The sequence below is a fragment of the Triticum urartu genome, chromosome 2A (assembly GCF_056163025.1).
Source record: "Triticum urartu cultivar PI428250 chromosome 2A, HENAU_Tu73, whole genome shotgun sequence".
NCBI classification, from domain to species: domain Eukaryota; kingdom Viridiplantae; phylum Streptophyta; class Magnoliopsida; order Poales; family Poaceae; genus Triticum; species Triticum urartu.
In genome coordinates, this window is record NC_141874.1 from 180354943 (window position 1) to 180367539 (window position 12597).

Here is a 12597-nt window from a genome sequence, read left to right on the forward strand (position 1 = left end):
TCTTTGATATTGTCAAAAATGCCTGCCTGCCTGCATGAGAGTTTTGGAAAGTGTAAACAAATATTATTTATTAAAGATGGGAACTTGGTTAGCATGGACATTTGCTGATACAGTATTTACTCTTCAAACAACACTCGTCTTACCAAGTGAAATGAAAACAGAGGATATAAGTTTCTTGTGGGGAATAGACATTTGTGCTGATATAGTATTTACTCTTCAAACAACACTTATCTTACCAAGTGAAATGAAAACAGAGGATACAGCTAAGTCATTCTAGCTGGTAGGATTTATATAATGCTAAGACCTATGAGTATTTCTCTAATTTTCAACTGTTTTTCAACTAAATGGCCCTGGTGCAGCCATTGATACACTATGCATGGGTTCAACTCATGCAACTCGATATGTAACAGGAACTGCTGTTGTATATAATCGATACACACATTGCTATTTTTTATTAGTCCTATTATTATTATTATTGTTTTTGCCTATTTTCAAAATTAAAATCTATTGGCCTTCTATATGCTAAGCTCATACATGTGGTGCTTCCCAGGGGAACTTTTGATTATATCTTTTTGCTCAAACGATTGATCTCCAAATCAACTTGCTTATGGTGTGCATAACAAATTAGATACGCGAAAATGCTGACTTCTCATTGATTTGTTCCAGAAGCTAAAATAATTGACTTATTCCCTTGTTTGCGTTGATTGTTAAATAAGCTAAAATTACTGCTGATCAACGATGATATGCATCATGATTTTTTTTTCTTTTACTGACTTATCAATTTTTAGTGTATGTTCTGAGCCACATCTAAATGGTACATAGATTAACATGTCTATGAGTCTTTGTATATCAGCATATCGACTCGTCACTTGTTGTTTTAAATAATTTGAACAACTTAAATTGTAATATCTCTTTGTATGCACGCACGCATTACCTCTTATATGTACTCACACATTGCTTACACATTTGTATTGATCTTTTCAAAATACAGTAAATACCTCAGGAGGAGCACGGGCAGACGAGTTCCAGCGAAGACAGCAGAGGCGAGATTGGATGCTTGCGGCACGGCAATGTCGAGCCTAAGTCAAGCCAGACTGAAAGTAGATGAGGTTAGTGCCACCAGAACACTTAAATTCTAGTCCAATCATTGCATCTATTTTTTCCTTGTCAATAATGGTGTTTAAATATGATTCAATGTGTCGCATATAAAATGTTGTAAATTTCTTGCTCAAAGTAAACTTTGATATACTACTTGTTTGGATAATCCAAATCGCTGATGATACATGTAATTTTTTCATTACAGGTACCAGTGTTCATAGACATGTTGAAGGATGTCGTATATGGAAACAGTTAACAAAAATACCTGATGTAAAGCTGACTTGTTAAAGAGCTTAATTGAAACGAAGGTGACAACCTGTGAAACTGGCAGGTTAATTGTAAAGCTGAGCTTAATTGAACCGAAGGTGACAACGCGTGAAACTGACAAGTTAATTGAACCAAAACCTAGGATTGTGTCACATGAAAAATCACTGGAGATAGGATGTATTTGTAGCACCAACGATGCCCGCCTCTAAGTAGGTTTCGGACTCCTGTAGGAATCTAAATAGGAGTAGGAATAGGAATAGGAATAGGACCAGGATTCGGACTCATGTAAGGAAAGCCAGCCAGCGGCGCTGCCTCCATACGTAGTGGGTCCTTCCTTCATCGATACGGGCAGGCAGCTTCGTTTGTTTGGCAATTTAAAAATAGAGATATGGGCCGGCCGGCCGGCTCTTGTTAGTTTTGAGCGTACGTCTGTTTGTACGTTCGATTTGCTCAACCGGACAAAAGTCTCATAACGGGATGAAATAAAGCGAAACCAAACCAAGAATATCTATTCCCTTTAATAGTAGGTATAGATGAGTTCCAATGATTCTAAATTTGATGATTGTCTATTTGAGCTTACTAATCTTATGTATGCCAAAGGAGATGTTGGAATCATTAGCAATATCATCTTCGAAGCTATTGGAATTCATAAAGATGACCATTTATCTAATGAATTACCCTTTCTAGGAATTGATCAATCATAAGACGATGTTGAAAATGGATACTATGATGAGGATGATGATAGTGACTTTGATCTCGATGAGTCTATGAGACACTCGGTATTATGGCAAATCTTTGCGGCTACATGGCTGGAGGAAAGAAATGTGTTCTTGATAGTGGGTGTACCGATCACATGATCGGAGACAAGGATATGTTTCGTGAGCTTGCTGAAAATGACAGCCCTCGAAAGTATGTCACTTTTGGTGACAACTCAAAGGATAAGGTGGTTGGCCTTGGTAAGGTGGCCATCTCACATGATAGCTCCATACAAAATGTTATACTCGTTGAATCCCTTGGCCATAATCTACTTTTCTTATCTAGACTTGTTGACTTTGGTTTCAATGTCCTATTTACTGAATTAGATTGCTAAGTGTTTTGTAGAGATAATTATAAAATGGTCTTTACCGGTATTCGTAGAGGTGATCTTTACATTGTTGACTTCACTAAAAGGGTTCAACCTAGAAATTACTCAATTGCTAAATCCTCTAAAGGCTGGTTGTGGCATAGAAGATTAGGCCATGTGGACATGCGAAATCTTGATAAGCATATTAAAGGTGATCATATCCTTGGAGTAAAAGATGTTATATTTGACAAGGATAGATTATGCAGTGCTTGTCAAGCAAGAAAATAAGTTGGAGGAAGCCACCCCGTGAAGAATATCATGACCACAAGCAGACCGCTCGAGCTACTTCATATGGATCTCTTTGGTCCCAGATCCCAATGCCTACAAAAGTCTCGGTGAAAACTCATTTGGTTTAGTCATAGTCGATGATTTTTTTAGATTTACGTGGGTGTTCTTTCTCGATGATAAATCACAGGTCCAAAAGTTCTTCAAGAACTTCGCTAGGAAGGCCTAAAATCAATTTGAAGTGAAGATCGGGAAGGTTCGCAGCAACAACGGAACGGAGTTCAAGAACACAAATGTGGATACCTTTCTTGACGAAGAAGGGATTTCACATGAGTTCTCGGCTACGTACACACCTAAACAAAATGGAGTTGTTGAGAGGAAGAACCGGACTCTTATTGAGATGGCGAGAACGATGCTTGATGAGTACAAGATGCCAAAACACTTTTCGGCGGAAGTGGTTGAGATAGCTTTTCATGCAACAAATCGCTTGTATCTTCACAAGCTACTCGGCAAGACGGCATACGAGCTTCTCACCAGTAACAAACCCCAAGTTGGATATTTTCGGGTATTCGGCTCAAAGTGCTATATTCTTGATAAGCATCGTCATTCTAAATTTGCTCCTAAATCTCATGAGGGTTTCCTACTTGGTTATGGCTCAAACTCCCACACTTACCGTGTCTACAACAATTTCACCTGAAAGGTTGAAGAGACGGTAGATGTGAAGTTTGAAAAATCTAACGGCTCGCAAGTAGAGGAATTGCCAATTGATGTAGGAGACAAAGACCCTTCGGAAGCAATCCAAGACTTGTCTATTGGCAAGATTCGTCCAATGGAGATGAAGGAGAGTACCTCGTCCATCCAAGTGGAAGTTTCTACCTCACGACAAGGTGAACCAAGAGTTGACACGAAGGCATCCACAAGTGGGACACGCCAAGATGAAGAAAACGAGGAAGTACACCAAGATGAACCTCATCAACCTCCTTATCCACCTAGACAAGAGAACAACAACATCAACAATGAAGAAGGCCAAGAAGAAGAACAAGATGATGAAGAATATGTTCCACCCCGACCCAAGCAAAAGCTCTCGCGAGTTCGAGCAAGAGTTTCAAGAGACCATCCCGTCGAGCAAATCTTCAATGATATCCAAACCGGGAGAATCACTCACTCTAAAACTTGTTTGGCTCATTTTTGTGAACATTGTTCATTTATCTCTAGCATTGAACCTATGAAGGTTTAAGAAGCATTGGAAAATCCGGATTGGATAAATGCCATGCATGAAGAACTACACAACTTTGAGAGGAACCAAGTGTGGACATTGGTCGAGAAGCCTGACAACAACCACAACATCATCAGTACCAAATGGGTGTTTCGCAATAAGCAAGACGAAGATGGACAAGTCGTTCGCAACAAAGCACGTCTCATCGCCCAAGGCTACACTCAAGTCGAAGGTATGGACTATGGTGAGACATATGCCCCCGTTGCCAGACTTGAGTCCATCCGCATCTTACTTGCCTATGCAAATCACCATGATATTACCTTGTACCAAATGGACATTAAAAGTGCTTTTCTAAATGGTGAAATTGAGGAGGAAGTTTATGTTAGAAAACCTCCCAGCCTTGTTAATCCTAAGAAACTCGATCGTGTTTACAAACTTCACGAAGCCCTTTATGGTCTTAAACAAGCTCCTAGAGCATGGTATAAATGTTTGACCAAGTTCCTTACTGAAAAAGGCTTTGAGATTGGAAAGATAGATTCTACTCTTTTTACTAAAAGGGTTAATGGTGAATTATTTGTGTGCCAAATTTATGTTTATGATATCATATTTGGTTCAACTAACCCTCATTTTAGTGAAAAGTTTGGAAAGCTAATGTCAGAGAAGTTTGAGATGTCTATAATGAGTGAACTCAAGTTCTTTCTTGGGTTGCAAATCAAGCAAACCAAGGAGGGTACCTTTGTTTCCCAAACAAAGTATACCAGTGACTTTGATACGTCTACAACGTATCTATAATTTATGAAGTATTCATGCCATGTTTACAATATTTTTATATGATTTTGGTATGATTTGATTAGAACTACCCGGACTGACACTGTTTTCAGCAGAACTACCGTGGTGTTGTTTTTGTGCAGAAATAAAAGTTCTCGGAATGCGATGAAAATCAACGGAGATTTTTTCTGGAAAATATAAAAAATACTGGAACAAAAATCTACTAGAGGGGAGTCCCATGGGCCCCCACGAGGGTGGGGGCGCACCCACCCCACTGGGCGCACCCCTATGCCTCGTGGACTTCCCGTGGGGCCCCTTGACTTGTTCTCGACGCCAACCTCTCCTATAAATGCCTCCAGAAAATAACCTAGATCGGAAGTTCCGCCGCCGCAAGCCTCTGTAGCCACGAAAAATCAATCTAGGCCCTCTCTGGCACCCTGCCGGAGGGGGCCATCATCACCGGAGGCCATGGAGGAGGATCCCGGAGCGGCCATCATCGCCATGAAGGCCAAGATCTAGAGGGAGAACCTCTCCCCATCCAGGGGGGAGGCCATGGAGGAGGAAGCACAAGGGGGAGAACCTCTCCTCCTCTCTCGGTGGCGCCGGAGTGCCATCGGGAGGGGAATCATCATCACGGCGATCGTCTTCATCAACATCACCATTATCATCACCATCCTTGTCTCTTTTATGCGGTTCACTCTCCTGCACCCCGCTGTAATCCCTACTTGAACATGGTGCTTTAAATTGGTATGAGTTGTATGTTTTATTTTGGTGTTGTCCTATTGTGCCCTCCGTGTCGCGCAAGAGTGAGGGATTCCCGCTGGAGGGTGTTGCAATACGTTCATGATTCGCTTATAGTGGGTTGCTTGAGTGACAGAAGCATAAACCCAAGTAAGGGGGTTGTTGCGTATGGGATAAAGGGGGCTTGATGCTTTAATGCTATGGTTGGGTTTTACCTTAATGATCTTTAGTAGTTGCGGATGCTTGCTAGAGTTCCAATTATAAGTGCATATGATCCAAGAAGAGAAAGTATGTTAGCTTATGCCTCTCCCTCATATGAAATTGCAATGACGACTACCGGTCTTGTTAACAATTGCCTAAGACAATTCGCAGACCGATCCATCATTATTCCACACTCCCTATTTATAATATTTAGTAATATATTCTAACTTTATTATAACAGCACCTACTTTTATATTTTACCTCTCCGATACCATGCAAAGTTATCCTCTTCATACCCACAATGTAGTTTTATTTCTCGTTTCTAGTTGGAAGCAAACGTTCGGTGTACGTAGAGTCGTATCAGTGACAGATAGGACTTGAGAGAATATTGATCTTACCTTTAGCTCCTTGTGGGTTCGACACTCCATTCTTATCACTTCCACCATTGGGAATTGCTACGATGATTCCCTGCACTTGGGGATTATAAAGCTCTTTTCTGGCGCCATTGCCGGGGAGCAATAGCGTGGGGTTGATATTCTCGTGTGTACTTGTTTGCTTTGTTCACTAAGTAGATTTTGTTTTTCCTTTTTGTTTCTGTTTAGTTGTGGGTGAAACATACAAAAAAATTAAAATAATGAAAATACCAAAAAAAATCTTACTTGCCTCTCATACCTAAAAAGTTTTTCAATAAGAGAAGTGATTGGAAGATTACGCATTGAAGAAATGAGGGTCGACCTTGAGCACTTGCTTTCATGCTCATGGAGACAATGTAAAAAGATTCATGGAAGCTTCTCTGAAAATAATTACCCCCTTGTATATATCCATTGTATTATAAGAATAATGTGCCAAGCCTTGGTTTTAGGATGATTAGATTGCTTGTTTACTTTGTGCAGTACAAAAACAGAAACTTTGGCTGTAGCGCGTGATTTTAATTTTTTTACTAGAAAGTCAAATGGGTCTGAAACTTTTTGCAAATTACTTCTGTACAAATTTTTTAAATTGTAATATTTTTAAGAATTTGTTGGAGTTACAGAAGTTTACTAAACTTCCAGATTACTACAGATTATCCTATTTTTGATAGATTCTGTTTTCTATGAGTTGTTCGCTTATTTTGATGAATCTATGGGTAGTATCGGGGGGTATGAACCATGGTGAAGTTGGAATACAGTAGATATAGTTCTAATATGAAATTGGACTAAGTTTTCAACAGTACCTAAAGGTAGTGATTTGCTTTATTACACTAACGGATCTCACAAAGTTTTTGTTAAAGTTTTGTGTGGATGAAGTGTTCGAAGATCGAGGAGCTATCAATATGAGAAGAATAAAGAGAGGCAAGAGCTCAAGCTTGGGGATGCCCAAGGCACCCCAAGTAAATATCTCAAGGATACTCAAGCATCTAAGCTTGGGGATGCCCCAGTTGGCATCCCATCTTTCTTCTTCAACAATTATCGGTATACCTTGGTTTTTGTTTTGTTCACATAATTTGTGTCCTTTGTGTTTTTGTTTTTCCTTTAAGAACCATGCTATTATGAGGTAGCCCTTTATTGATTTATAGAATACTTCATGTGCTTCACTTATATCTTTTAAGTATGATCTTATAGAATTGCTTCTTGTGCTTCACTTAAATCTTTTGAGTATGGTTTTATAGAATGCTTCATGTGCTTCACTTATATATTTTGAGCTTGGATATTGGTTAGTCTATATTAATTGTAGAATGCTCCATGAACTTCACTTATATCTTTTGGAGTATGAATAATACTATCATCTAAAGTGGATTTAGAAGAAGTTTGCTCCCACTATTCCGAATGAGGAGAATTTTGCTTATGTGGAGAGTAGTAAAATTTCTATGCTCGTAGATCATGAAAAGAATGCTTTATGTGCTTGTTAAATTGTTGAACTCATTCATGATGCTACTGAAAATTATTGAGGGAGGAATACATGCTCGTAGGAGTTGCAATAATATCAAGTTTCCTCTTTATGTGCTTAATGTTTTGAAGTTATACTTGTTTTGCCTTCCTATGCTAGTTGATTCTTGTTCCCATAAATTGTGTGCTCACAAAATCCCTAGGCATAGGAAGTGGGTTAGGTTTAAATGCTCTAGTCATATTCTTCATGATGCTCTCTTTATGTTTCAATTCTTATCTTTTATGTGAGCATCATTGAAATCATCATGCCTAGCTAAAAGGCATTAAAGAAAAGCGCTTGTTGGAAGACAACCCAATATTTACCCTACTGTTTTTGTGTGTTCTCATGATTAAGCTACTATAGTAATAATGTATTATAGATTTTGCTTCAATAAAGTGCCAAGTAAGACCTTTGGGAAGACTTGGGTGAAAGTTAATGTGATCTTACTGTAAAAAACAGAAACTTCATGCTCACGAGATTTGCTGTCATATTTTTACAGAAGAGTGCGATTGAGTTGATTCTTTTTTCTAGCAGATTAATAGACAAATTCCTCACGTCCGCCAATTTATTTCATAATTTTTGGAGTAGCAGAAGTATGGTTGCTGTTCAGATCATTACAGACTGTTATGTTTCTGACAGATTCTGCGTTCATTGCATAGTTTGCTTGTTTTCCATTTTCTATGCCCTATATTTCTCAATATAAATTGTAGAAATGATATGGTACAGTAGGCATTGTGTGATAACAATTATGAATCTTGTCTTTGACAGTACCAAAGTGAATGGTTTACTCTTTATCATACTAACCTATCTCACAAAGTTCCGTTAAGTTTTGCGTGATTGAAGTTTTCAAGCTTTGGGTGAGATATCGATATCAGGAGAATAAGGAGTGGAAAGACCCTAAGCTTGGGGATGCCCAAGGCAACCAAGGTAATATTCAAGGAAGACTCAATCGCCTAAGCTTGGGGATGCCCCGGAAGGCATCCCCTCTTTCGTCTTCAAAACTATCGGTATACCTTACTTGGAGCTATATTTTTATTTGTCACGTGATATGTGTTTTGCTTGGAGCATATTTTCAATTTTACTTGCTATTTGAATAAAATCATTGGATCTGAAATCTTGAATGAAAAAGAATCCCCCATGGCTAATTAATTATTGAGAGAATTCCTTATTTGGCCCTCTCTTAAAATTTGGTTCCCTTTTTGGCCATAAAAGATTTTTTCCCCTTTTTTGACACTCAAACTTCATTTTGTTCCCTCTATGACATTTCCGTCAGTTTTGCCAACTAACACCTTAAATACACACATTAAAAGTCCATTTTACCCCTAGTGTATTTTGTGACCAAAATGGAAGTCAAAACAGTGGCAATATGAACTGGAATATATTATCAAATGAAACAAAATCTGCAATTATCCCCTATACAGTACAGTACACACATGCAAAAATTTCAATTGAAAATTTGGACAGAGCCTCCCTTGTATTTTGTACTCGACCACTACATGAGCATATCCCCTGTATGGTTTCAAAATTAACATGAGGAATTGGAATATATTACCAAATGCATATCCCTTGTACAGTACACATATGAACAAAAGAACACACATAATTGCTCCAGGTTCACATATATGCAAACAACCCACATATTTGGTCATCTACACACATTCAGGTTCACATACAAGTGACATACAATAGTCTGGGTACACATAAAGATGACATAATAGTCCAGGTTCACAACAGGTTGCATATAGCACGTAAAGAGCCAAGTCCACACATATATCACATAAACAACTTAGTTTTCAAAATGAAACATGATACGGAAAGTAATGACATGAGAATCACAAGCTAAGTCTCCTTTTGCCTCATGTGCTCATTAAGGGGCTAGCAGGGTTGAATTTCTTGCTGCGTGTACTAATTGCAGGGCTGTCAAGTGGCACCATAGGAAGGTGTGGCGTAATTTCAACAACCTCTTTGCCTTTTCTTTTGGCATGTACCTTCACAGCAACATGTGTTTTCTTTTTGGCGACATCATGTTCGCCACAAAATGGGTTGTGTTCTTGATCTAGACATACACATACATGACATACAGTAGCCCAAGTTAACAATAGAACAATGCATAACATAACATTAGAATTGAACTTCAAAACTACCATAGGTTACCTTTTTGCTCCTCCGGATCCAGATTTACCACCTTTCCCTTTTTCCTTGGTTGTTTTCTCCAAGATTTGTCTATGGTGATAAGAATGCACTTAGAACACAAAGGCAAATATGTTGAATTTGGATCCACCCTGTAAAAGCAAAAGATCAATTGTGCACGAACATACTTGCTTCGTGTTTTAAATAAAAAAAGTGCCATGTGTAAACAGATTATCCAATATAACAGATTTGTTTTATACGAACATAATCTTTATCTATTGTTTCATTGTAGATTTGGAAGCAACAAATATCCATCTCTAACTACTCTGTTGCATCTTCGAACCATCTCAAGTACACTGTTTTATATGAACATAGTGTTGCATTTTGAGAAAAAACATGTCAAGAAAGGTGAAGCAAATATGTTGCATTTTGGATCCATCTCTAAGTAATCTGTTCGTTCAAGGACGTATCATGGCAGCAAATACTCAAATATAGAGAAGACATGCACTTACCCTTGTAGCCATGCCGGAGCACTTGCATCCGAGGCCGTCGGACCATCGTCGTTCCCCTGCTTCGACGCCTCACTTGGACCTCCCTCTGCCTCCCCGCCATGGCCGCCCTCCGGCGTCGCACCTGGACCTCCCTCCGCCTCCCCGCCATGGACGCCCTCCAGTGGCGCGCCTGGAACTGCCTCCGCCTCCCCTCCATGGACGCCCTTCACCTCCCTGCCATGGCCGCCTATCGACTCCCCGCCATGGCCGACCGTGGCCGAGACCGGTGCAGCGTCGGCCACGCCCTCCACCGCGCCGTCCATCCCACCACCAGTAGCAGCATCAGCCACGCCCTCCTCCATCCGAGAAATTTTTTTAGGGTTAGGGATCGAGGAAAGGGGAATCGAGGAGAGTAGGGAGGGAATCGGGGGTGTGACCCAGCACAGCGCCCTATTTGACCGTTCGGTTAACCAGGTTTTTTTCAGCGTCCTAGCAGGGGTAAGAAGGACATTTCCAGTCATAGTTAACATTGCTAACGGCAAAAAATGACATATGTGTCAAGGAAGGAAGAAAATGAAGGTGTGGTATCAAAAAAGGAAAAATAAAATTTTTAGGGTCAAAAAGGGAACTAGATTTTAAGAATGGGTCAAATAAGGAATTCTCTCATAATTATTTGACTACTTAGTGTTCTTCACTTATATCTTTTTGGAGTAGTTTGTCATTTACTCACGCGCTTCATGTATATCCTATGAGTAAATGGTTGAATGAATTGAATATCATAAATCTGAATTTATATACGTTTCATATGCTTATAACATGAGGAGTAATGACTTCACACATAATAAGTATAGGTAGTAAACTTATTGAAAGTTAGCAAACGCAGAATTGGTCACTTGAACAATTCATGAAAGAATATTGAAGGAAGAGAGATTTCACATATAAATATACTATCTTGTACATCTTTTGCAATTGTGAGCACTCATTAAAATATGACATGCTAAAAGGTTGATGTTGGACAAGGAAGACAACTTAATGGGTTATGTTTTCCTATATCCGAAACGTTATATTGTCTTGGATCATCCAACATGTTGATCTGGCCTTTCCCTCTCATGCTGGCCAAATTCTTTGCACCAAGTAGAGATACTACTTGTGTTTCCAAACATTCCTTAAACCAGTTTTGCCATGAGAGTCCACCATACCTACCTATGGATTGAGTAAGATCCTTCAAGTAAGTTGTCACCGGTGCATGCAATAAAAATTGCTCTCTAAATATGTATGATCTATTAGTGCGAAGAAAATAAGCTTTATACGAAATTGTGATAGGGAAGAAATAAAAGCGACAGACTGCATAATAAAGGTCTTTATCAGAAGAGGCAATATAAAGTGACGTTCTTTTGCATTAAGATTTTGTGTGTTCAACCATAAAAGCGCATGACAACCTCTGCTTCCCTCTGCGAAGGGCCTATCTTTTACTCTTACCTTCTACCCTTAATACAAGAGTCACGGTGATCATCACCTTTCCTTTTTACACTTTTTCCTTTGGCAAGCACCTTGTGTTGGAGCGATCCGGATATATATATCCACTTGGATGTAGGTTTTCATAAATTATTATTGTTGACATTACCCTTGAGGTAAAAGGTTGGGAGGCGAAACTATAAGCCCCTATCTTTCTCTGTGTCCGATTAAAACTTTGAACCCATAAATATCACATGAGTGTTAGCAATTATGAAAGATTAAATGATAGTTGAGTATGTGGAGTTTGCTGAATCAAAGCTCTTACATAGACCCTTCCTGAAAATAAGATGAATTGCAATTGTTTGATGACTAAGAGCACGATTTGTTAGTTTTCAAGAAAATTTATGATCTATACTTTAACATGTGAATAGCTTGTTACTTGATCATGAGAAGTTTCATGAGTTGAGCTACTGTTATGATATATAATGATGCTAGAAAAATTGATTGGAACTATCATTGATCAAACCTATGCACTTGCTAGCATTCATACTTCATAAATTATTTCTTTTATCACTTACCTACTTGAGGACGAGCAGGAATTAAGCTTGAGGATGCTAATACGTCTCCAACGTATCTATAATTTATGAAGTATTCATGCCATGTTTACAATAGTTTTATATGATTTTGGTATGATTTGATTAGTACTAACCTGGACTGACGCTGTTTTCAGCAGAAATACCATGGTGTTGTTTTTGTGCAGAAATAAAAGTTCTCAGAATGCGATGAAAATCAACGAAGAATTCTTCTGGAAAATATAAAAATATTGGAACAAAAATCCACCAAAGGGGAGTCCCATGGGCCCCATGAGGGTGGGGGGCGCGCCCACCCCCCTGGGCGCACCCCTATGCCTCGTGGACTTCTCGTTGGGCCCCTTGACTTGTTCTCGACACCGACCTCTCCTATAAATGCCCAAACCT

General features: G+C 39.2%; 1 protein-coding gene across 1 annotated transcript; it reads right to left on the reverse strand.

Moving 5' to 3' along the window:
• Nucleotides 1-8894: 8894 nt before the first annotated feature.
• Nucleotides 8895-10603, reverse strand: LOC125532227 (uncharacterized). Its single transcript, XM_087541108.1, has 4 exons — nucleotides 10187-10603; nucleotides 9699-9826; nucleotides 9533-9600; nucleotides 8895-8957 (listed from the first exon to the last, which is right to left on the reverse strand). The coding sequence occupies exons 1-4, from the start codon at nucleotides 10525-10527 to the stop codon at nucleotides 8895-8897; spliced, it is 600 nt and encodes a 199-aa protein (XP_087397234.1). The 5' UTR covers nucleotides 10528-10603.
• Nucleotides 10604-12597: the final 1994 nt, after the last annotated feature.